At 42.5% G+C, this 26,635-nt stretch overlaps 3 protein-coding genes across 3 annotated transcripts in view; 1 reads left to right on the forward strand and 2 right to left on the reverse strand.

The window, feature by feature from the left end:
• The window catches only part of LOC119658294 (endoplasmic reticulum membrane-associated RNA degradation protein-like), an 18,840-nt gene extending 2,051 nt beyond the window's left edge, over positions 1-16,789 (reverse strand). Inside the window, exons 1-3 of the mRNA XM_038065591.1 lie at positions 16,559-16,789; positions 8,197-8,531; positions 6,955-8,141 (exon numbers count right to left, since the gene is read on the reverse strand). Coding sequence (XP_037921519.1) covers positions 6,955-8,141; positions 8,197-8,531; positions 16,559-16,751 — 1,715 coding nt within the window. The 5' untranslated portion in view covers positions 16,752-16,789. The remainder of the gene's footprint in view (positions 1-6,954; positions 8,142-8,196; positions 8,532-16,558) is intronic.
• Positions 16,436-18,253, forward strand: LOC119658296 (ribonuclease H1). The gene is made up of 6 exons (XM_038065594.1): positions 16,436-16,604; positions 16,806-16,957; positions 17,018-17,222; positions 17,284-17,534; positions 17,588-17,858; positions 17,922-18,253. Exons 2-6 carry the CDS (start codon positions 16,836-16,838, stop codon positions 18,027-18,029), a joined length of 957 nt encoding a protein of 318 aa, XP_037921522.1. The 5' UTR covers positions 16,436-16,604; positions 16,806-16,835; the 3' UTR covers positions 18,030-18,253.
• A 5,802-nt stretch (positions 18,254-24,055) lies between these two features.
• On the reverse strand, positions 24,056-25,112 carry LOC119656975 (B-cell CLL/lymphoma 7 protein family member A). The gene is made up of 3 exons (XM_038063709.1): positions 24,869-25,112; positions 24,635-24,810; positions 24,056-24,576 (listed from the first exon to the last, which is right to left on the reverse strand). Exons 1-3 carry the CDS (start codon positions 24,955-24,957, stop codon positions 24,455-24,457), a joined length of 387 nt encoding a protein of 128 aa, XP_037919637.1. The 5' UTR covers positions 24,958-25,112; the 3' UTR covers positions 24,056-24,454.
• Positions 25,113-26,635: the final 1,523 nt, after the last annotated feature.

Raw genomic sequence — 26,635 nt, forward strand, 5'->3', positions numbered from 1 at the left:
GAAGAGGAAGGAGAGGAGGAGGATAGGGCCAGGAGTGATCGTTATTTCCAAAAAGGGGGTAGCAACTTATGTCGACATTCTTAAGCAAGTTAATTCGGACCCAAATCTTAGGGGTCTAGGAAACAGCGTCAACCGAATTAGGCGGTCGCAGAAGGGAAACCTCATGCTGGAGCTAACGTAGTCGAATGATAAAACAGCGAAGAGACCCCTCGGTCAGGTGGAAAAATCCTTTGGCCAGCAGGCTGAAGTAAGGGCCAGACGGCAGGAGGTAACTCTCAAGTGCAAGGACATCGATGAGATCACCACGCAGGAGGATGTTCGCGCAGCACTGGAAAAGGTGTTCGAGCTTCCGGAACTACAGGAATCGGCAGTCAAATCGATGCGAAAGGCTTATGGGGGGACGCAGACTGTAGTTATCAGCCAGTTAAGGAGAAAGAGGTTAGGAAGTACATCGGGGCCAGGTCCGACATTGGAGTCAAGATTACCAATGAGGCATTCAACCAAGGCAGGCGTAAGGAGAGAAATGGCCACAGATTCGGTGCAGCCTGCAGTAATGAGAGGTGTAGATGGTGGAGCTCGAGAGAAAAAAGCACTGAAGTGAAGTAGGGGCAGAGAAGGTCGCAGGATTGTTGTGGGGAGTTGGCAGTGGAGTCAGCAAAACTGATAGAAGAAGGGAGAGATTGAGTGGGATTACGAGAATTGCGAGCGTGAGACCAAAAGGATTTTAAGTTACCGGAGGCAAGGTCGGCTTCGACGCTCAATAAGTACCTTTTTCGCGCTTTTCTAACCATTGACTTGACAGTAGAGCGGATAGCCTTAAAGTGAGCAAGGTGGGCGTCATTCTTAGAAGCTCGAAACTTTTTCCGCCGTGTATGTTTCAGGCGAATGTTAATAAAAATTGCCGTTGTGAACCAAGTTGGGTACGAACGTAGGCAGGAAAGGGAAGAAGGGACGTAACAGGAGAGGAGATCGGACAGGATATTGTACAAGGTGTTTAGAGTTTGATCACACGATGAGTTGCTTAATATATGTACCCAGTTGAAAGACGCTGAGTTCAGACCGTCAAAATTGGCTTTGTGGAAGTTGAACTTAGTAGATTTACGCTTGGTTTTTTGTTTTGAACGAGGGAGCTCTGCTTCAAATTCAGGTGGGAGAGTAGTGAGCGTCAGTTTTGAGAAGGAATCGAGAGTGCGTCCAAAGGAGTTTTTGGTGGTATTGAAATTCAGGGCAGAGCAAATGTTCACAAAGGAAAAAAGTAGAAGGGAAGAATGGGAGAGGTTTTTGGAAGGAATTGGGAGGCTAGGATGATTCGGCCAGTGGAGCATAGGAAGGTTAAAATCTCCGCAAAGGAAGAAAGGGAGGGAAGGGAATCTGACAGTAAGGAGTTCAGACAAACTGTCAAACAATTCTTCATACAGGTGAAAAGGGCAAGCACAGGGGACATATACGCAAGATACGATGAAAGGTAGGAATTTGGGCGGGGAGATACGAAGAGCAACACAATCAAAAGGAAAGCCAGAGGAAGAGAAGAAGAGTTCGGCGGGGAGTGTATTTTTTATTGCAATTAGGACGCTACCGCCGGTGGACTTACGAGATGCATCCCCGTCCATTTCACAGCGGAAAGTGGAGTACTCTTCGGGGAGCTCGGAGTTTGATATGGCATCGTCCAGCCAGCCAGCCAGCATGATGTTGCTGAGCCAACGCGGATAAATTGAACAGCCCCATTTTGGTTCTTAAACCCCTAACGTTCTGATAAAACAGACGGACAATAAACAACAACAGTTATATAACTCGGGGAGACATGCGGTTTGCCTTGAAATTTATCCGTAAATTGGGGCGCTTGTATGGCTTGATGAATACACCTTTAGGCCAGAAAAAAAGGTTGTCGAGGACGTCAACTTCGTGTGGATTAGTCACCTGGAAAGATGTAATCAACCGGTCGGTGTTGTTGTCTTTTTTCAGTTTGACGCAGGACAGAGGAGAGAGTAAGCCAACTTTGCTCTTTATATACTCCAGAACAACCCTGGACGAACCCGTCAGTCAACTTTTTTTTGCCTCCATATTGAGGAGCAGAAGAATTTCATGAATGGAAAGAATGTACTTGAACGTATGGTACGTTGAGTATGGGAAACAACTTGTACATGTATATAATACAGTATAAAGTATCAAGGCACTTGCAAGGCAAATTGGCATTGGATGCCATTTCAATAATGGATAATTTAATTCAAATGAAAAAAAGCCCACGAAAAACCAATATGTCTCCTATCAATCATTCAAGCTTGCCCACAAATAGCTAAATCCTATAAGTTTGTTTCGCATAACGAGCAACTAATGAATAATTCAAATTATCTTACATTCAAAGAAGAAAGACTAATTCAATATATTGTGATGAAAATCACTTTGGAAAATTATGTGTGACGTCAAAGTAAACCTTAGCTATGACAATTAGCCAAGACGTCAAAACTTTATAACAGTAGGGCGAATATTTAGTTACGATAATTGTTAACAGAGGACTCTTAATGTCGGCAAGAAGATCTAGTCGCAAAGGAGTTTTATATTTTATATTTATATTTATATATATTAAAAAAGCCCACGGACCCTCTTCCCGCCCAACCGGATCGAGGGGCGACCAACCTAAGGATGGGCTGAAGGCAACATCCAAAGGCCTGCATCACAGCGATGAAGCGTTTTAACGCAAAGTGTGTGCGACCATGCGAAAATGTATTACTACATCCCGATTGTCGCAAACACTTCAGCCAATGACGCGGAGGTTCTACACTACAGAGACATGGATCTTATATCGAAGACAGTGCGGATCAAGACCGAAACCCACTAGGTCAGATTGTTACCGGACAGGACTCTTCGGACTATAGCACAGGTTGCATCTCCATGTATAGTCCAGCCCTAAGATCGAGCGTTTTCAGCGCTTTATGTAAGTTCTGCGGAACTAATCCCGTCGCTGAAATTACTACTGGGACTACTTCGATCTTTTGTAGTCTCCAAGTCTACTTCATATCGTCTGCCAAGGGGCCGTAGTTCCGGATGTTTTCATGCTGTTTTTCAACAGTGTTCCGGTCTAACGGTACGGCTACATCGATTATAAAGCACGATCGTTCTTCCTTCAGAAGCAGAACTAGATCGGGTCTGTTATGATTAAACTGTGGTCAGTGGCAATAGTGTGATCCCACAGTAGTTTGACCCGATCATTTTTAAAGATTCTCTGCGGAGTATACTTATAGTAAGGATGGTAGGTTGCCACTAAGTTATACTTCAACGCAAGGTTTTGATGGAGAATCTTGCAGACGGAGTTATGACGATTGGTGTACTCGGTACTGCTCAACATCCTGCACGCAGATGTTATGTGCTGGATGGTCTCCTCTTCACAGTTGCATAACCTACAACTGGAGTTGGTGATTGAGGAGTCGTGAAGAATGTACCGTTTATAATTTTTTGTTGGGAGCGAAGCATCCTGAATTGAAGTTAGGAATGCTTCGGTCTCATAGAAAAGTTCACCATTTGTCAACCATTTGTTGGAGGCTTCGATGTCAATGCCTGACAACAACAAATTTTTTATATGACCTCCGTGAATGGGTTTCTCTTTCCACATGTCGATCTTCTGTTGGACTGAAGTAACATTCGACATGGAATCCCATTCTCTGCTTCTCAAATTCAAATGAGATAATTTATTATCTGCCATGACGGTAGCCTGATGTATTTGGCTAGAGGATTGTTTCTCATAGAAAAACTCACGAAGAGAATGCACTTGATTGTAGTGCAACGTTTTTAAATCAGGCACCCCCCTTCCTCCCTGATGACGTGGGATAGTGATCCTCAATTTTTCGGCAGCTCTATTGTGCATGTTGTTGTTTGCAAGAACTACCCTTACCCGTCTATTGACAGATGCTAAATCGGTATTACTCCACTGTATCACACGGAAAGTGTATAGAAGGACGGGAATGGCGAAGGTATTGATTGCCATGATCTTATTTTTCCCGTACAGCTCGAGTTTTAAGGACAAGATCCAGACGCCGTTCAAATTCCCCCAGCAACTTAGATTTGATTATTGCCACAGCAGGTGTTGTTGCTTGCAATATGCCGAGGTATTTGTACACGTCGTCCGAATCCATACCCTCAATTCGGATGTTATTTTGGCTGTATCCTTCGTTGTAGGTGTGTTTTCCCCGAACAATTGTTTTTATGCGACATTTCTCCAAACCCAACTGCATGCCGATGCCCTGCTAAACTGGATGGTGATGTCCAGCAAGGAGCGAAGTTGGTTCTCGTCTTTGGCATACAATTTGATGTTGTCAATGTACATCAAATGACTTAATGTACATTTGGACAATATGCCATGCTTGACTTGGGACCCATATTTGCTTTCATGCAAAAGATGGGATAGCGGATTCAAAGCCAAACAAAACCACAGTGGGCTTGGAGAGTCGCCTTGGAAAATGCCACGCCTGATTGGTATCTCTCCTGATGTTTGTGAGGATACCGACAGCTTCGTGCTCCAATTCTTCGTTACTGTTCTCAGAAGAAGAACGACATTCGGGTTGATTTTATACAAGCGTAACACTTGTAGTAACCACGAATGTGATATGGAGTCAAAGGCTGATTTATAATCGATGTAGGCTGTCGAGATATTTCGTTTTTGGTGGACAGCCTGCTTTACAGCTACCGTATCGATTATAAGCTGTTCTTTGCAGCCTCGGGAGCCTTTTGCGCATCCTTTTTGCTCCTCAGCTATCAATTTATGAACATCAAGATGTTTTGAGATGTTCGCGCACAGAACTGAAGACCTTGTAGATGGTAGGAAGACAAGTAATTGGTCGACATTTTGAAGGACAAGAGGCACCCTGTTCCTTGGGGATGAGGAAAGTTATCCCCTTGGTGAAAAATGGTGGAACTAAATCAGGATCGGCAATCATCTGATTAAATTGATTTGCCAATATCCTGTGAGTGCTCTTGAACCGCTTCAGCCAGAAGTTGTGAATCTTGTCAACTCCTGGTGCCTTCCAGTTACCTGCCTTGTCAAGGGCTGCTTCAACGTCGACTTCAGTTACGTCAGGCATGGTCATTTCGGGGAGGGCCTCGCATGAACGCATAAGGTGTGGGAGCCACGCTGCTTCTAAATTGCAACGGCTGGATTCGCTTCAAACACTTCTCCAGAAGTCTTCTGCCTGATCCAGATCAAGATCAGATTTTTGTAGAATCCCCGTTGGTTCTGGAAGAACAAAGTGTTGTCTGTCCTTCGCTGAAAGCTTTTCTGATACCTACGGATGCGATTGGAGCATACCGCAAGTTTCTGCTTCAGCACCTCGAGGATTTCTTCGATTGGCATATCATTAGATAGATGGTAATTTCCAATGATGTTCGCAACGCATCTGTGCACTCTTGGTGATGGATTTCCAAGGAGTGCTTGCGTCACACGACCAATCTCCTTTCTCAACTTTTCGACTCTTTTGTTGAGTCGAAACACCCAGAACGGTAAAGTCCTTCTGCGCATACCTCTGTTATTCGCTCTAAGATGTTGGTTATGGAGACGAATAACCGTGGCAGCTGCAACGTAGATCAGGCTGTGAACCTCTGTAGCAGTAATCTCGCTAGCCAAACGATCAGCCAAAATTCTGTCAACGGCAGAAATGATGTTAGTAGTTGCCGAAGTAAACTTCAGTTTTGGGATCTTTGGCCTAGCGTCTGAGAGAATCTCAGCATACTCTGTGAATGCGACCTGGAATGCAGTCAAAGCCTCATTATAAAATGGGTCGACATCCCCAGTTACTAAGCTTCTCCTGACTACTGGATTCATGGAGTGCCTTACAGGTGGAGTACTTGTGTTACTCCTTTGACTAGTCCGGTAATTTGATGACTCCAGCCCGAGCTCAAGTGAAACCTCTTGGAAAATTTGTTGCCTAGTTGGTAAGACAACTCGGTTGTTATTCACGATCACCCGGTACTGGTTGACGACGTTCTGTTCCGGAACATGACTTAGCTCCGGAAATCGGGTTATGAACGCGTCATGTAGTCGATGTGTGTACCCTGATGGATTCCGTTCCAAATCCGTGACACGGTAATAGGCGCGGACGATAAGTTCGTTGAGTTGGTTCGTCCAAACCATACGACGCCTAGGTCTCCCGTCCCTGGTGGTTGACGGTATAACCGCCAAAACATCCAAGGGCGAAGAGCCGCTCTGATGTTGTTGAACGACCCTTAACCGTGTTGGGTACTGTCTTCGTGTCCTGGGGTCCCATTAAAAGAATTTAAATTGTTTTCCCCAATTTTATTCCAACGAGTATTGGGGAGGCAGTCAACCCTGCAACAGAGCCCCAATGTTGCAATGCCCCATGGTTACCTCCAAAGGTAGGGAAGGTATTTGGAGGGGAGCCGCTGAAATACAGTGTAACGTCACTGCAATTCATCCGATAGGCGCGTCGATCCCTTCACCCCGGATTACGGATTTCTTAAGGAGGTTTACTCTCCCTGAACGGGAAGAATCGGTAAGGGAGGACGAACACAAAGGAAACGTTCTGCTTGTCCGCGACTACTTATTTACAAGATTAACTTGCGATATTCGGAGCTGACCCGGTGGATCATGTCATTATCCGCAACCCATGACACGCGCTTGGTCGCATGCAGCTCTGCGATTGCAACTCAGGTGAGGATAAACCTGGTACGCCAGGATATATATTATATTTATATATATTTATATATTGTAGTTTATATTTATATTATTCTATAAAGTTATAGAACGGGTTTATGTTTAGTGCTACGCAATCCAGTGATACGAGCTTGCGCAAAGCAAGTAACGTAACTAGTGACGAGTACGTAAAGCTAAGAACGTAACAATTGGTGACAACGACGGAATTACGTAAAGGAAATCGTAACAGTTGGTTACAGCGGTAGAAATACCTAAAAGCAAATTCGTAACAATATTTTTAAATAAAAAAAAATTACCTTAAAAGTTCATTACCGTGCTCCCTGAGAAATCCATCTCCATCACTTTGAAGACGATCAAAAATATTATTTGAAATATTCAGGATATCATATAAAAAATACCAAACTTTTGGTAGTGTTTGTAGCATTTTTATCAAAGTTTGTCTACGTTTTGATCTCAATAGTTTTTTTTCGAATAAATCAAATCTTTCTTCGAAACTTTCCATTAGATTACAGCAAGCCAAATCAACTGATTTAATAATATTCGTTAAATATGTGACAATTTCAGGCTCTTTTTCTGGACGAAAGAAAATTTTTATTTCTTCGTGTTGAATTTTTCTTAAACCATGAGCATAGGGTGATGGATTTTCAGCCAAATCCCAATCTAAGACTGTCTGTAACTGCTCAGGGACTTCAAGCGATCTGACTTTGAATATAGTTAACTCAGTTGAGATTAAGTCTTTATTAAGGGATGAATTAGGATGGAATTGACTCTCATAAGGACCTAGTTGAACATCTTCGTTTAATATGCAGAGTGATAAATATATGAGGGTTTTGCATATCCTTTTGTCCAACGTATTCAAATCGACTTCGCCATGGCTGATCTTATCACGTATTCTAGGCCCAAATGGTGAGATAAATATGTCGTGTATCAATTTTAATACACCCAAGTCCATTTCTCTATAGACCTCATTAATCCTTGAACGGCCGTTTTCAAGATATTCTTCGAAAACGGTGTCTAATATTATATAGTACTCGTCACGCTTTGCCGAAATATCGACGCAGTTCACATTCCCAAAAATTATGCGGAATAATAGCTCCATCTGGGGCAACAACAGCAGCACACATCCTATAAAGCTATCGCTTTCATATAGCTTGTAAATTCGTTTCCAAATTGGAATGTGTGAAGATGGTATTTTGGAAAATATGTTGTTCAAATATGTCACGTTAACCATTTTGCTTTCTAGTTTCTTCTCATCAATAAAACCCTCGATTCCATCGAAGTAATCTGTTAAATTTGTAATTTTATCTCTTTTGTCAATCTCAAAGTTTGCTTTGAGTAATATCTTTCCGAAACTAATTATGCACAACATGATAACTGCTGTATAGTATGAGGGGATTTCGTCGGTTGAAGGGAACCCGTGCCACACTATATTTCGAATATTCACGCAATTCGGTGTCCCCAACAAGATTTTCAGGAAAAAAACCTGCAACGAATAAAACTACATAAGTTTATTTCTCAATTGTATCAATAATACTCACCGGAAATCCTCCGAATACCTTCTTCAACTCACTTGTATTAAGCAAATCTCGGAATAAGTGAGGAGGAGTTTTCTTTGTTAAAGTAAAGTAAACATTTCCTAAAGCATTCTCCAGAACTGATGTTAGCAGTAGAATATTTTTTATCGTACTCGATTCCGTTTGTTCTTCTTTTAGGAAGGTCCAAAGTATTGTTTCCGACTGAATCCAGTTTACATTCTTTTCGAATTGGATATAATCCTGTTGCAGCAACTGAGCTAGGTATCGTTCACTGTGAAGCCATATGGGACGCAATTTAATTGCGCATTTAACACCGAACTCATATGTAAAGTCAACATCTGGTAAAACGGAATAATTTGCTTAGATAAATATAATATATCCTTTATTTAATTGAGAGAAAATAAAACTACCCCAAGATAGATTCCACACTGGAGAAAGGAAAAAATGGTAGTTCATTTAGTAGTAGGGAATACATACATATCTTCTACTTAATTTCACGTGAAATCTCTCCCACCTTTCAACACTTACAACGAATTCTCTGAACGCTAAACAGAATAGCATCGCATTACGGGCATACAGCACACACCTCAAGATGGCAAAAGAAGCCGCAGAATCGGGTCTGCCAATTGAGCAACTAACCGCAAAACTGCACCGGGCTTTTGAGTGTGAAATTATAAAGAGACGCCGCGTTCTAAATAAAAAATTCGCTACCCTAAAAAACCAATCGAGTCTGCAGGTCGTGCATATTGATAACTACGTAATAAACAAAACGAATATTGAACTGAGTGATAACGAAATAAAATTGTTAAATAACGGTCTTGCGTTCGCGGTACCACCAACCAAGGTTGTCGACGAAACGAGACGGGTATAAAAATCTTGGATAACGAAACCAAGGATAAAATTCGTTCGGGTCTAAGAAAAATCATTCGGAATAACGCGCCGCCAAAAATTTGTAAACGCGATTTAAAAACAATACGTGAACTTCGTGATAAACCGCTATACTTTCTCAAGGCGGACAAGGGGAACAACGTCGTCGTTATCGAAAAAGCTAAGTACGACCAGGCTGTTTTTCGGAAATTGGAGAGTGGAAACTTCTTCGAATTGAGGAACAACCCGCTGCCCGAATCTATCAAAAGGGTCGATCGAGCGTTGAAGGAAGCGAATGTGATATTCCCGAATGTTAGGCGACTCCGAATGCCTAATCCCGCGCTTCCAAGAATCAGATTTCAACCTAAGATCCACAAGGAAGGGGATGAGATGCGCGAAATCATTGCCGACTCGAATTCACCAACGTACAACATAGCCAAGTGATTAATTAATGAGTGCTAGACCCGTGGGACGACGAATAGTAAGTACTCAGTGCTAACTCCCATGAATTAATACAGAAGCTGCAACGCATTGAGAGGATGGGTGATGACGAGGTGATGGTGTCGTTCGATGTGAAGGCATTGTTTCCTAACACACCAGTGAAAGAGTCAATTTTCGAACTCGAGAAATGGCTGAAGTTTGGATCTGGCTCGGAATGGAGAAGAAAATATCTATGCAAACCTTATCAGGCTCTGCATGAACGAAAACTATTTAACATTTCAGGACAGATTCTACAAAACTACTTCGGGAGTAGCGATGGGAAACCCCCTCTCGTCGTTACTCACTGAAAGGTTCATGTCATCAGTCGAAGAAGAAATTGAATCGAAGAGAATAATGCCTAAAGTATGGTTTAGGTATGTTGACGACGTATTTGCGATTGTTAGAAGAGACGATATAGACATGGTCACCTCCTCTATAAACAAGATTCATCATAAAATCGAGTTTACACTAGAGGTAGAAAAGGATGGGGTTCTACTCTTCCTGGATCTAAATATCGTCAACTCTAATAGGAAGCTTAAGTTCGAGATATACCGTAAGCCCACAGCAACGCAGAGAACGATACCAGTAACTTCACATCACACATTTTCCCAAAAAATGGCTGCCTATAATTGCATGATTCACCGACTGATCACATACCCTCAGTATATTATTGACACCGCTATTAAGAATGGGTATAATCCTCAGACTATTGAGAAATTGATCGGAAGGAAAATCAAGCAACACAATAGGCATGCCTATACAACACTATTTTCGCAGCAGAAGGAGGTAATCACCAGACGAATAAGTATCCCATATTCCCATTTATTTAACAACATCAGGAATTGGGTAAAGAAGTACCAACTGGAAGTCGTAGGTTCGAGTCGATCGTCCACCTTGCGGAATTTACTGGGAAGCGTCAAGAATCCTTTGGCAGCGAATTTACCGGATAACGTGCAGCGGCTGTAATAAAATATACATAGGACAGACGAAACGCCTGACAACGATTAGATTTAATGAACACATCAAGGAAGCGGTAAGTAGTGTTCGGAAACAAAAGTCGGTCATAAGATCATCAGTGGCAGCGCACATAGTCGAGGAAGCCCATACCCATTCAACGCGGAAATCTGGAACTCGTGCGTCATACAAACCGAACGACAACCTTGGACCCTTGGGAAAGTCTAGAAATTCTAAGAGAAGACGTTAAGTCTTCTGCTGGGGAATGTGCATATCTCCTCAGTATAGACGTGTCATGTGGAAAAATGTGCAACTGTGCTAAACTACCATCTTGCAATCATCTTTAACAACTGTAGAAATAATGGCTACTTTCCGCGGGGCACGGAAAAACGCACAATTTTCCCTATTCCAAAGAAAGGCTGCAGAGGCAACGGTCTGAGACCTATTTCCCTCCTTTCTAATCTTAGAAAAATATTAAAACGACTATTTTTGCCTGACCTGAACCAACCTTACCACATTATACCTTCCTTTCAATTCGGGTTCGAAAATTTTCGGTCTACGGAGCAGGCTGCTCTGCTACCGCTTCGAGTTTAATAGAATACCATTTGGAATCAGTACAGCACCTAGCGTACTTCAAAGGATGATCAATAAAATTCTTGGGTCATTGTGCGAGGTAGTATCGCCGTTGCTTATTTGGATGATATTTTGGTGCCATCAAAAGACCTTTCATCTGGTCTAAAAAATTTGGATGAAGTACTCGATGTGATAAAACATCACAATTTGACGTTGAATCCACAAAAATGTCAATTGTTCAAAACGGAAATAAACTACCTAGGATTTGAGATCAATCGAGAAGGAATTAAGCCGGGAGAGGAGAAAGTGAAAAGTTTAATTATTCAGGGTTCGAAAATATACCTCAAGTTCGACAATTTCTAGGACTTACTGGGTTCTCCTGCCATTTTGTAAAAAACTATGCCCTGACTTCATTACTCAAAAAAGACCAAAAGTGGGACTGGTCAGAAGCGTAACAGGCTTTTGATATGCTGAGAAATACTCTAATAAACCGACCAATGTTGCAACTATACAAACCAACAGCTGAAACCCAACTACATACGGATGCATCAAAATTTGGGTTGTGAGCAATCCCTTTATAGAGGGATCAGGGTGAAAACTTCCATCTCATCGCGTATCATAGCAGAACTACTACGCGTTATGACAAGAATTATCATTTGTATGAATTGGAGACATTGGCAGTGGTGGAGGCTCTCAAAAAGTTCAGAGATAGAATTCACCGTGGTAACAGATTGTAGCGCAGTTAAAGCTACCGCCGGAAAAGAAGATTTGAATGCTCAAATTGTCAGATGGTGGTTAAGAATCCAAGAATTTACATTCAATGTGGAATACAGAGCTGGGAGCAAAATGGCACAAGTGGATGCATTAAGCAAAAACCCGACAAAACCTAATGAAAATGATGTAGAAAATCGATCTATAATGAGCATCGAGATCGCGGATTGGGTCCTGGCAAACCAAATAAGCGAGCAACACATCAAGAAGTGTAATACTAAATAAAACACCACAAACAGACTATGAGAAGCAAATACATGCAACTTACGAAAAACAAAATGAATGGATTTAGAAAACCAAAAGCGGGCTAAAATGGACATGGGCGCCATCATGAATTCGGACATTTTGGGATAGACAAAACTCTTAGGAAGTTAAGTGAAGATTATTGGTTCCATAACATGCGTACGTATGTTAAAAGGCATATAAAAAGTTGTATCTCATGTATGTATCATAAGCAGCTAAGAAGTAAACAACCAGGTTTGCTTCATTCGATTCCTAAGGTGAAGTTTCCATTTCACACAATACATATGGATCACCTGGGTCCATTTGTCTTATACATAAAAACGGAGATATCACACAGTGCACCAATTATAGAGGTATCACGTTGCTGAGGACCATCTATGAGATATTCTCCTCTTGTCTCTTGCTAGGCCGGATAGCCCCATACGAACAGAACATCATTGGCCCATACCAAAGAGGCTTCACTCCAGGCAAATCAGCAATAGATCTGATTTTTTCTCTGCGACAAGCGATGGAAAAACTGTTGAAATATGGACATCAGTTGCAACAACTCTTCATTGACTTTAAAGCCGCATATGGTAGCATAGCAAGGGTAAAACGCGTCCTCTTTAACCTGGCCCTCGAGAAAGTGATCCGTGATGCTGAGGTAAATGCAAGAAGTACGATCCTTTTTAAGTCCACCCAACTACTGACCTATGCTGACGATATCGACATCATGGGAAGAACGACCCGAGACGTACAAACTGCCTTCATCCAGATCGAGCAGGCGGCGATTGGTGCGAGATCTTGGGCTGCACATCAATGAAGGCAAGATAAAGTGTATGGTGGCAACGTCAGCACTAAAAATCAACCAACCAAAAAAATCAAACCGCACTGGTCAAACAGGTAGAATAAAAATAGGAGACTACAACTTTGAGACCGTTGATAATTTCTCCTATCTAGGGTCGAAAATCACAACCGATAACCGCTACGATGATGAAATCCGCGCACGGTTGTTGTCAGCCAACAGAGCCTATTTCAGCTTACGAAAACTGTTCTGCTCGAAACGTCTCACCATAGGGTCAAAGCTCTTACTGTACAAGACAATGATCTTGCCAGTCCTCATGTATTCCTCGGAGACTTGGGTTCTTAGCAAGAAAAATTGCGAACTCTTGGCCGCGTTCGAGAGAAGAATCCTCCGAAGAATTTTTTGGCCCCCTACATGAGGATGGACGATTCCGTGGCTTACATAATGACGAAATCTATGAGCGATACCATGACCGTCAAGTTGTGGATAAAATCCGGCTCAATAGGTTCGATGGGCGGGTCACTTAATCCGTATGGATAAGGATGATCCAGCTCGGAAAGTCTATAAGGGCAATATCTATGGTAGAAAAAGAAGACGAGGCAGACCCTGCCTAAGATGGAGCGATGGCGTAGGTCAGGACGCCAGACAGCTTTTAGGGATATCGAATTGGTGGACCTCGGCGCAAAACCGGGATGTTTGGAGTTCCTTATTAAGGCAGGCCTAGACCGGATACCGGTTGTTGCGCCGTTAATGGTGATGAAACAACCCTAGAATCAGCGAAAGGTTCGCTCATCGTACTTAATTATTAGAATTGGAGTACCCACTGCTTGGAAAGATTGCCATGGTGAATAAGCAAAGCAAGTTATTTTTGAACACCCAAGGAGGATTCAACCTAATAGACCGTTCCAGACAAAACTAGTTGATTTTTCATTTGTGAAGCAAAGGAGCATCTTCGTAGGTTCCGACAGCACCTAAAATGCGTGGAGAAACCACAACCTTGCTTTCAGTGCCAACTGAAAGGCTTTATTTAGTATGTCGTACAGAAAATTTGTAGCCGCCTATCTTTCTACATATTTCTAGTAGTTCTTCCCTGGTTATTATTTACGTCCACTTCTGAGCAGAATTCCTTGGACATTCTCTCTCGTTTCGTTAAATAGCAGGTTCGAGACTTTTGCGAGCTTCCTTGTAGACCTGCTCTTTTCTCTCTGACCAGTCATACCTACCGCTGGGCAGTTCACCGTTTCATCAACAGTTAAATCTTCTGCTGGGGAATATGCATATCTCCTCAGTATAGACGTGTCGATAGCCCGCTACCGGCGGCTACAGTTCTCAACAGACTTCTTAACGTAATTCTTATTTCAACAAATGCGCCGTTACAGTCAATCCCAATAAATCGGAACTCATATGGCTTAGAAACCCCAGTGGGAAATGCAGTAGGAAAACAGTTCCAGAAAGCAAACCGCTAGCAATTAACATGTTCAATCATCAGCTAACTAGGGTAAAATAAAGCACCTGGGCACCATTTTGCATTATAGAGCAAAAGCAAATTACCAAGTCAAACAGACTCTAAAACAAGTCGGGAAACCGGAAACTGGACACTTCAGATATGAAAAGTTTTGTACATTTCTTATATAAAGACATTTGAGTATGCATTTGCCCCATTAGTACGTAGCACGTAATATATGCATATATTATGTGAGAGCATCCACTTTCGGGTGATATTGACGTTCATAGTCTTGAATTTGCAAAGAAGCGACAAATTTGACCTATTATAACTTTGTTAGTAATAGTGCGATTTCCACCAAACTTGGTAGGATCATGCTCTATATTACAGCCTACATTACTGCAGCCAATTACTAAAAATTATAGTCATATACTATTATTAACTTTATTTGAACAGATATCGGTATGAATGGTATTTCGTAGCCTTGGCACCATATAGTAGCAGCCTCTTGTTTTTTTTTTCAGATTTTTCGATTGGGTGGTTTCTGAGAATGGGTCCGTTAAAGAGATGATCACTTTTGACCACTAACTTCCCACTAAATATGGTGTCAATCGCTATAACCGTCTGTGAGAAAAATGCGTGTGACAGACAGACAGACGTGGGATAGCGCCTATAAAATTGTGACCGGACGATTCAGAAGTCAATCACCTCCGCAGATCACGTGCCCTACGCTCTTGTTGAAAATAATCCAGAGATTATTTTCCCAGCAAGAGAGGGGTACTGATACCTTGACCCTTGATCGTGACGCCGATTCCACCAGTCCAGCAGCTCGTCGCTGGAGACAGTCGAATAGGTGTCTGGATGGCATACTGAATAAGGCCCTCAAACTTGCCGTCAAATATAAATCGAATATGTTTGCGGAGCTGTTCGAAACGTGCATTCCCGAGGGTATCTTTCCTGCACCATGGAAGCGAGAGAGTGCTACTGCCTAAAACCCATACGTCTTCTAGACACTATGGGGAAAATGTCGTCGAGAGCCAAGAGGACATTTCAGATAGACAGTATGGGTTCTCTAACTTACTGGCTTGACCGAAAATGCAATTCACGGAAGGGGTTGTACCAGCAAATATTGTGTGGTGGTGACCCTGGATGTGAGGAATGCATTCAACTCGGCCAATTGGAACCTTATACGAAAGTCTCTGGCGACGATTTGTGTTCCCACCTACCTCGCCGCTATTATCGATAGCTACTTGCAAGAGCGGACACTCTGGTATAATATCGACGATGGACCCAAGAGGTATATTGTCCCCGCGGGTGTCCAACAGAGCTCTCAACTGGGCCCACTACTGTGGAACATCACCACAACTAATTGTCCAAAGTGCGTCAATTTCCTAGGTTCCTGGAAGAAAGAAGGATCCTAGAGGAAAATCTAAGTGAAGTGCTATCACCGGAAATTTTGTCCGGAGAATGGTAGCTTGCCAGGTGGACTAGGATGCGATGAATTCCATGAATGCAGTAATCCAGGATAAACTCGGAAAGCAGAAGAAGTGAGGAAGGCGCGGTTGCGAACCCCACAGATAGACGGAAGGAGACCTAGCTAAAGTAAGCTAACTCCGTCCCGTGATGCAATACCTAAAGGTGGTTCCAACTGTAGAACTTCAGTGCCAAAGATCTGATGCCTGTTTCGTTCATAGGCGGGGCATTCACATAGAAAATGCTCCGTGGATTCCGCTTCCTCATTACAGGAGGATCTCGAATAATCCCTCTTCTGAACATATGCCCAGCTAATGAATTATGGCCTGTCAGAATGCCCGAAATACTCCTGCAAGTCCTACTGCTTTTTGACAGGATGAATTTTGCGGTACGTATGATCGATTCTGGCAGGAAAAGTTTGGTGTGTCGAGCAACACCTGTCATTGTGGGAAGCTTGTTACTATTTTTTGAAGATAGACTTAGCCAATGCTGCTGATACTCCAATTGCTGGTTCCGGTCCCGGCGTGGGGGGTGTGGGGCTCAAAAGCTTTGATAGTGCCACAACACCAGAAATTTATCGCTTGAATCGCGCCTTGAAGAGCGATTAAAATTGCTTCTGAAGTTCAGCAAGCATATTCTCTCTCAAGACGTCCACAAGTGCAGAAATAAGTGAAACTCACACTCTTTATGAAATTGGTGAATTGGGAAATGCTTGAAGATTACGATTTCCTATCAATTATGTTTTCAAATTTAACTACGTTGATGCAATTACTCACGATTCAATTGCTGAAATGAGAACAACTTGTGAATCTCCTCCCAATTGTAAGTGTAATCTGCCTTGAAAAAATTGTCTAAATATGTCAGCTCCTTGGATGGTTCCTCGCCAGGAAAGCCATTTATTATATGCTTTATTGGGTCACTTATAAGCGCAACGCGGCAGTGATTATACCAATCTTTCAACGATGACATTTGGCAACTATGACATGCTATGTGAACATATGACCCAGTTGCAATGTTTTCCAGTGAATTTAAGGGAGGAGGCACATCGGCTTCATGCGGCGTGTTTTGCGGGTAGTTTTCCGCTTGAACCAATTGTCGCAAAAGGCTGCAACTACCGTCAAGATGCCGTTTTACGCAGTGGGTAAAGGAAAGTCTACAGGCATATTTGAGACATGGTAAGCGATAAATTTAGCAGCTAATTCGAGGTAGTCTAATCTACTGAACAAACTTTATAGGGAAGCATGTAAACGGCAAGTGGACGGTTATCCTGGCGCAAAGTTCAAGAAGTTTTACGAAAGGCACCAGGCAGAGGACTTTTTGAAGACATTTGAGAATAAAATTAAAGAAGAGACTCCAGAGTTAAAACAGGAAACCGGAATGCCATTCGTGGATTTCTGGCCAGACGACGTAAGCGCTGATGAAGAGGATGATTTTCTATTGGTAAACATTGTCTTATTTGCCCATTTCCATGGGTTTCTACATGGATTTATTTATTTCGCAGGCTTCTGTTGCCGCTAACTTCGATGACACCCAATCTAGAAAAAGGAAGGGATCTGCTTCACAAGAGCCGGAAAAATTACGAAAAGATTCTCACGTCTACAAGTCAGTGGAACAAAAGATGTTCGGAAATTACCTTTTGCCAGTGGATGCAGAAGGCTACGTGCAAGTTTATACAGACGGTTCGTGCGAAAGGAACGGCTTAGATAATGCAATTGCCGGTCTCGGAGTATACTTTGATGATAATCACCCTTTGTAAAAATAATTCCTTTACGGTCGCCAACTTTACCGATTATGATTTATTGCAGAAATGTTGCGAAGCCTGTAACTGGACGAGCGACGAATAACGTCGGTGAAATACAAGCCGCCTGCGAGGCAATCAGAATAGCAAAACGATGCAAAGTTCCAAAATTATGTTTGAACACTGATTCCCAGTTTCTGATAAATGCTGTCACGTCTTGGATGCCTTCGTGGAAACGGAACAATTGGAAACTTCAAAAAGGGGGCATGGTTAAAAACGTGGAGGATTTTAAGGTTTTAGATGAACTAATAAAAGACTCTACACTTGAAATTAGATGGGTAAGTGTTGTACTGTCTGTATACGGGTATATGATATCATTTTCAACTTTTATTTTGTTATAGAACTACGTGAAGGGTCACGCTGCGATAAAAGGAAATGAAGAAGCTGACAAACTTGCTAGGCACGGAGCACATTTATATGCAACGAAACAAAAGCAGAGTAGTAAATAAGAAAGTAAATGAAAAAGACTGATTTGTTGAAGGCTATTTCTTCAGAATATTTTTGTTTGTCGATTTCTTAACCCCTTAGCCAGTAGAGGCATGTTAATTTAAAAAAAAAATCGCCTAAATTTGCAATAACTCAAAAACTATGCCAGCTATGGTTTTGAAATAAAAGCTGGATCGTAGCTAAAGAATGAATGTGAATTTGTATTAATAAAAATGAATTCCCAAACACAAAAATTGTGTTTTTCACTCCCAAATATTTTATTATTTAACTTAACTTTTCTCGAATTTTGGTTGGATTGGTTGCACCACTTTGCACCTGATCTGGATGGAGTCGAGAGGCTATCAGATCACCATCTGGGGTGTTAAACTAACGTTGTTTTTATCGTTTCCCATCAGGTTTGATGTTCATACCAATCTCGGCAAGTAAGTTTTCATGAGTACGAATTAGTCCATACCTTCGAAGACGCTTTTCTTACAATTTCTTCACGATCGGCACAACCTTATATCGACCGTGAAAACCTTCATTTCATGGCATGCTATGACGATGGTCCAACGCAATAGTGATGGCAAATATGAATTTTCAGTGAGTCTTAGCTGAATTGACTCAAAAGACCGGAAAAGATGGTGCCATAGGCGAGTGAAGTCATATATTCAGGTATGACACTAAACTCAGCTGGAAAACATACATCCTAAAAAAGAAGGACGAGCCAAGCAGATATACTGGCCATTGGGGAGGAATTCCCAGCTGACCATCGACAACAAGTCAACATTATACATTAAACTAAGTTTATATTGAAAAACATAAAGATTGGTCAAATCAGCCTGAAGCATGCTAAAGCCTCCTCCTATCTATTGGCAGCGAGGTTGACAAAGCTGCAGGGCTTCCCCTATATTTTTCTGGTGCAAGAGCCGTGGGTTCGATCTAACAGAATCTGTGGTATTGGATCAGTAAAGGGGGCTAGGATCTCCATAAAACCGAGAGCTTGTGTGATTTCAAGACCCTTAGAGGTAAACATGCTGCTCCCAGAACTTATTTATGGTCATTGTACAATACCAAATTAATAGCTGAAGGAAAAACAACATGTTACCTCCGTTTATTTACCCTATGATTCTTTGTAGTAAGGGATGTGGCACCGTATGCAGAATCAAGTGATCTCAGGTTCTTAATACGTTGCGATGCAAACGCTCAACATATTTGTTGGGACAGTAGCAATACAATCCAAGAGGAGACCCGACCCAGACAAACCTCTTGATGAACCTTTATCCTACTGGCCAATATGCCTTCTGAATAATACTGGCAAATTATTTGAACGAATAATCCACAACAGATTATTTCCGATTGCCGAATTGATTGATTGAAGGTGCTCTCTCTGAGAACCAGTTAGGTTTTCGGAAGACAAAGTCTATGACCGATGAGGTTAACCTTATGATTAACATAGCTAAAGCCGTTCTCAAAGAGGACAAATGCTGTGCAATGATAACAGTTGATGTGAAGAATGTATCAATGAAAAATGAATCAATTTCGCAAGATGGAGCAAAATATGAGAGGGCCAATTACCGGGTGCGCATTATTGGCGACTGTGCTGTGCTGTAATTCAGATGAAGCATCTAAATCACACCAAACGACATGCGGAGTTCCACAAGGGTTCGTCTTAGGACCACCGTTGCGGGTAATTACTCCGACGTTAGATCTTTCCTACCAGCGTGGCCACGACCGTTTTGTCGATGACATTGGGCTGATGGTAGTTTCACGCCTCTTCGAAGAAGTCGAGATTTACACCAATGAAACAGTTTGCGACAATCAGTCCTGGCTGGAGGCTGGAGAACGCAGGCCTATCGCTCACAGAGCATAAAACGGAAGTAGTACTTATCACTAAGCGTCTATGAAGATCAAAGTTGGGACACAGAGAATACATTCCCAACCTGCGCTTAAGTGTTTAGGCATAGTGATCGACCAGAGGCTAAATTTTGAATTACATGTTGAGAGCGCAGAAACTAAGGCATATAACACCGGAACACTGCTGGCGAGAATGCTACCGAATATAGATGGCCCAAAGTCGAGCCATCGCCTCCTTGTTTCAAGGCATAGAAGAAAAATGAGAGTTCCATATTGCTTAATTGCACTCGGAACATATTAAGCCTTTGTTCTGTTTTGATTGGCAGAGGATGTTTGTGCACTGACACTGTGTTGCGCGTCGTGAAAACGGACGCTAGCACTTCGTTTACGGATCGGTGATTCCACGGAATTGAACTTTTCCCTGGTTCAGCGAAGGCCGAAGAGGACGAAAGGCACGGACTGCGACCACGACAGATCGTCGCGAGCCATTAAAGCGGCCTTTAGTGTCCGGTGCCAACATTCCAGCTTCCCATTTGAATGCGGATGGTATGTAGTGTTCCTGTGGCGTTTGAAACGCCAAACTCCGAGAAAAGAGTAGACTCAAACCGCATTCCCTGGTTCGTGAAGATTACGGTTACTACACCAAAGCGCGGAATCCATTTTCGACAGAGGGCCGCGGCACATGATTGCTCCAGGCCACCGCGTAATCCTATCGATGATTGTAAGTGTATCTCTGTAGATTTAGGTAAATACCTGTTTCGTGGACTTAATCCCACGGTTTTCTTAAGACACGGATTGATTTTGTGGCCACGATCGGAACCCCGCTGAGACAAGCATAACGGTACCAGCCCACACTAAATTCATGGCTCAGTGTTCATACTGGTGGATGCAAAACATACCTAAATCTCTACCGAACTATGGAGTACGGCACCCGTGCTGAAACGCAACACCGCGTTGAGGTCTCTGTTGAACGTAACAACAACCCCCATGAAGCTCCCACTAGTTAACCAACCGCAACAACCGAGCTGAATGCACATAAAACAGGAATTCTCCTGAAACATGTGAATTCAGGGGTTATCCCGGTTCCTATATTACTAGTATACCCCTGGTAAGGGTTTCGTGACCTACTGCCACTTTAGATGAGTCCCCGTGCAGACTCGGGTCTGAGTGCCCTAATTAGGCCTTTGGAGTATTCGCCTACGACATCACGACCAGCAAACTAAAATAATACAACATCTCCCTGTGCTCCCACTGTGGAGGTTCTTTTCGGTCACTTGGTTTCCGTTTGGCCAACAGGGTTGCCTCCCCGTCTTCCTCCCCTCCACGTCTGATCACCAGTAGCGCTGAATGATAGAATTTCTCTAAATATCTTCAAAACTTGCGTAAGTGAAGGATGAGCAAATTCTTTCGTTGAAATCTGCTCGAAAAAATCCCGCCATATTACGTCAATCGGCAAGCAAACTACCGTTTTTTTCGTTAACGCCCGTCCGTCCCGCCCCGTGCCCGATTTCCTGTGTGCGTTGATATCGACTTTTCGAAACTGATACAGATCTTTCTTAACGTTCCAAGTGTCCGGTTTATCGAAAATATCTTCGTAATAAACAGCTCGGGTAACAGCGACCATTTTTATGCTTCCCGGTGACCATTCTTATAAATATACCAATTGATCAGTATTTTATCGAAGAGAAATTTTTTTTAAAGGTATTTGTTCTGTACAAACTGCCTTCATTCAGATCGAGCAGACGGCCTGAGATCTTGGGCTGCACATTAATGAAGGCAAGACGAAGTACATGGTGACAATGTCAGCATAAAAGAACAAAGAAACGACAACATCATATAGCACATGTCAGATAAGAACAATGAAGATAGGATACTACAACTTTGAAACCGTTGATGATTTCTTCCATCTAGGGTCAAAAAAACACAACCGATAACAGCTACGACGACGAAATCCGCTCACGTTTGTTGGCAGCCAACAGAGAAGAAGACGAGGCAGACTCTGCCTGATATGGAGCGATGGCGTAAGCGTCCCACCAAATTTGATATGGTCTGAATTCGAAGAAATGTTCAACAATCTTGTTCTCGACGCAAAGGACGAGGTCCAAAGGTGATTACTAATAACTTAAACGCTTGAGCCCTTGAGCGGGCTAGCAGAAATTCGAATGCAAGAGGGCGTAGTTTATTGGAATCTTTTGCGCAGTTGGATAGAGTTCTGACCAACGAATGTGATGTAAAAACCTTTCAGAAAGGGGAATCCTCCTCCATAGTAGATCTGACATTTGTCAGCCCTGCAATTGCGCGTGGTTTTTCCTGGTGCATCAGCGATTACTTCACCCACAGTGAACACCAGACAAGCTTCCTCGAACTATGTGGGTAGCTACAGACCAGAGAACCAGTATACCCGAAACCGAGAAAGATGTGAGATTGGTGTGCAAAACCTTTGCATGAGCAGACCTTCATAGGTGTGTGGCTAGACCAACTTATGACCCAATTGCTGGTGAAATAGTGAACTAGTCAGCCTTCGATTAGCCTGCAACCGCACCCCGCCCCAAAACCGGGGTGTCTAAAGTTCCTTATTAAGGCAGACCTAGACCGGTTACCGGTTGTTGCGCCGTTGATGATTTCTTCTCACGAACCTTCACTTTGACATTGTCTTTCCAAAACCAAATATTTTGATTGATGAACCATTTACGAGACTTGCTGACCCCAAGGATTGTATTTTTGAAGATCTTTTTTTTTTTTGGTTTTATTCCACGATCCTTCCTTCCTTCCTACCAATATTTAACATGTATTTCTTTGGTTCGAACTAATTTATCTGCGTTCTGATACCGTCCATATGTCCCTTACTCATTTTTCGACAGGGCCGGAGTTCATCCTGCCGCGTTGACTATGGTGGACACCCTAACATTCCTCCGAGGCTTTTTTCTCAACCAATTTTTTGTTTTAACGACATTAAATGGATTTTCTTGGTCGGACTCTTGCGATACTTGTCACTAAGCGGAAGTATTGTGAAAATAAGGGACGTGAAAATACGTGATATTACAAAAAAGGTACCTTATTCTATGAGGCTATAGGTACTCATGACGATACCTCAGGAGAGGTGGCTTGTGCTAAAAGTATATTATGATGAATTGGCAGAAGAATCGTGACTGGATGTCGGATACCAGCCGGCTCTACCGTGGATAAATACCTAAATTAAATCAGGGCAATGAAATACAAAATACTGTAGTCCTGAAGTGTACCGTTTGTAAAGAACGGAGAAACCACTCTGACTCAATTGGATTTTCGCGCAAACGATTATTTCTAGTTTCCCCCTTGATACCTTTTTGGCTCTTAACCCGTTGTCCATGCGGTGTGGTGCTCTGATGTCGAGGAGGCAGACGGGACAGCAACCCTGCCGACCGAATCAACACCAAATGGCCAAGGAGAACCTCCAAGTGGTAGCAAAGGGAAAGGTACATTCACATTGACTTGCTGGTCGTGACACAGTAGGCACGAGGGTCTTAACAGAGTTTATCTGGTACCATGGGAGCCGGAATTGCTCTACGGGTTCATATATCACAGGAGAATCCCTGGGGCATGTGTATTCTCGGCCCGATTATTTGCGGTTGATCCCTTGTGAGAGTTTTATGGGGATTGTAGAGCCGTGAACCATTTCTACTCGTTTTTGGATGTGCCGTTCAGAATTTTCACTTGGATACCTTCAAGTTTTGTCGACTTTTTGTTGTTTAACAGGTCAATAGAAAAATCACGGTACCTACTTGATTGTAGAGGTAAAAGCTGCAGTAGTGGAGTTTATAGAAGCTGATGGCAACACACAACCTTTCGATGGTTGGAAAGGAAACGATTGCCGCCCTTTCGAAATCTTATCGTTAATTGCAAGGTTTTCAATTTTTTTATTTTCATATTATGCGCTGTTGAGTAGCAATAGCTTCATAAATTCTTTCATTGTCGAGAATTCAGTTGGTATCTGTCTAGTTCGATACTTAACCAGATAATTTTCGAAATGGAGATGCACCATGTCCGGTTTCTGCATCATTCAGGAGCGTAATGCCACCCTTCTACCTCTTGTTGTGTTCGTGTCCTTTGAATAAAAGCTTATCTCATAATATGGACTAACAAAAAGTTTGGGGCAGTTTGTAAATTTTTCCGTGGCGCCGGTGAAGGGACCGGAACTTTAGATAAACAATCATTTACCAACTTTCACTGTATTATATATTATCTATATTTCTGAACAACTATTTATGAAGGAAATCACGTCTCAATAATTACCTTAAATTTAAATGGAACGTAAAAATATTCCCACGTACATCGCATTTGCTTGTGATTGTTTCTAAGGAATTAAAATGCATCTTCACTTAAATTACAACGACGATACTAAAAGTATCAAAAACGCACAAATGTTTTTACATTTACCTAGTTTTGACTTAAATATTTTGCTTAATGGAATCTAAATCAATCAAATCATAACCGTAACAGTCCACAAATATTCCACTGACTACACTAATGCAGGAAAGGTCGGTCTTCAAATGTTCATCGTCCGTGTCTTAACTATGAAGTATTTGTTCGCTGGTGGGGCTCAGCACGACCATTAGTCGCCCGTTTTTAATCGCTTGGCCGGCCCTTCACTGCCCTGCGAGTTAGAGTCCTCCGAGAATGGCATGCTGGAGACGAATTCAGTCGCACCTTGTGAGTCACTCACCATCGAGAAACCTATGGAGAAGCAGTTTCTCTCAGCGACAGCTTCAAAAAGCCTTGGGCATATACTTACAGGTATTCGAATCCTCTGTGGTGATCCCGAAGTTGGGAGCGACATGCGTGGGTTCTTTCCGAGTGTTTTCCTTGTTTTCACCTTTCGACATTTTTTTCTTCTGTTCACTGTTGGAAATAGGGACCCACTTGTAGATCTTCATTGTAGTATCACCGATTGTTACCCATTTCTTCTCCCTGTAAGTATCCATTTGTTGTCATTGAGGAACTGATTTCACTGATTTTCACTAAGTACCAATGCCTGACTTTGTCCACGGCTTGCATCACCCGTTTAATATCATCTTTGGCACGACTCCTGGTTTCCGCACGAACTGAACGCGACATTCTTTTTCTTTATTGAAAACTGCCACACAATTCTAGATGGTAAGTGATCCAACGATCTATATGTTCGTGCTAAACAACCAGATGAAACTCCTCGTCCAATGTAAACACAAAAATGGCCGAAGTCGCAATTTTAGGGAAAGTGACAACCAGCAGCGTTACCATGTGTGCACTTTTCGGAAGTTGACGTTCGCAAGAATTTTAACACTTTGTGGCCGGCTCCTGCTTAAGAGGATTTGGTCAAAATCAATCTTCAATCCCGGAACAGATTTGCCGCTTTGGCAATTTTCCCTAAAGATTACTTAATTAGCACCGCAACACATGTTTGAAAAGATGATAGTGTCATTTTGTCTTTTCAAAATTTTCAAATTATTTAATTTACATTTTAATAATATAATTTATACCAAAAATAACATTTAGCTACGAAACAAACTTAAAAATGCTTATTTTTACTGGCATGAGACAAAAACAAAGGATAATAGTGCAGAATAAGAAAAAAAAGAAGTAAGGAAGAGACTATTGCAATCCTTCCTCGCCGCAGGAGTTAAAAGTGTTGCTGATTGTTCGGTCAACTCGGACTATTCCAAGATATTTCTATCCCTTTGATTGTTGCTATAGGGATAGGGTTTTGTGCCAGTTTAAGTGTTTGTATTTAAGGATCAGATAATTGGGAGTAATTGGTTTAGTAATACGCATATAGAGACTGCGAACGGGGGCATGTTGCTCCTGTAATGTATGCATATGCGCAATACTAATTGTAATAGGGTGTCCGGTTGGCTAAGTGAAGGGCGTGCACGCCCAAGAAAAGAGTAGTCCGTGCACTTAAGGGGGATTAGGGTTAATTCGTGTAAAAAAAGCACATTCAAGGAGGTCAAGGAGGAGGGTTTGAGGCAACGTACTTTGTACTATTCTCAGTAAAACAAAAATAAAATGCTGTGATCAGGGAATGAGATAAATAGAGTATAGTTGAAGTTATTCCACTATGCTAAATCCTACCTGATCTCTCTTGTTGGCAGCTCCTGCGACAGGCCGACCAAGCAAATGTCGTTACAAACATGATGATCGGATTGAGTCACAAGCCTCGGAGAAATGCTAGGGCGTCCACCTCAGTCGACGCTCCAGGACGGGCCCCGATCCTGTCGAGAAATGGACAAGGGTTCTTGACGCATGGACGGCATCAAGACGTAAGCGAGTTAGTCCGAACAAAACAAATACGTGTCTGCACGCTAAATATTGGCACCCTAACTGGAAAGACCGAGGAACTCGCAAGAACCCTTCGGGAAAGCGCATTGATATCTGCGCTCTGCAAGAAACCCGATGCTCTGGTGCCAAAAGCTGCAACATTGAACGCGAACGCGGTAAAAATGGCTATAAACTTATCTATTTTGGTAGCCCATACACTCAATATTGTGTTGACATTGCCATCTCAGAGGGTTTCCGTGATGCCATTAAAGAAGTCGAACTATTTGATGATCGGCTGATGAAGCTCACCCTTATATCATCTGATCGCACTATTCACTTATTTATCGCGTACGCACCACAGGCACGCCGACCTGATACCGAGAAAGATGCCTTCTAGCAACTTCTCGATGAAAAGATTTGTCACATGAAAAGGCGGACCATAATAGGTGCCATGGGGGAAAAGCCAGAGTATAATCCATTTTGCGGACACCCATGACCT

The sequence above is a fragment of the Hermetia illucens genome, chromosome 5 (assembly GCF_905115235.1).
Source record: "Hermetia illucens chromosome 5, iHerIll2.2.curated.20191125, whole genome shotgun sequence".
Taxonomy (NCBI): Eukaryota; Metazoa; Arthropoda; class Insecta; order Diptera; family Stratiomyidae; genus Hermetia; species Hermetia illucens.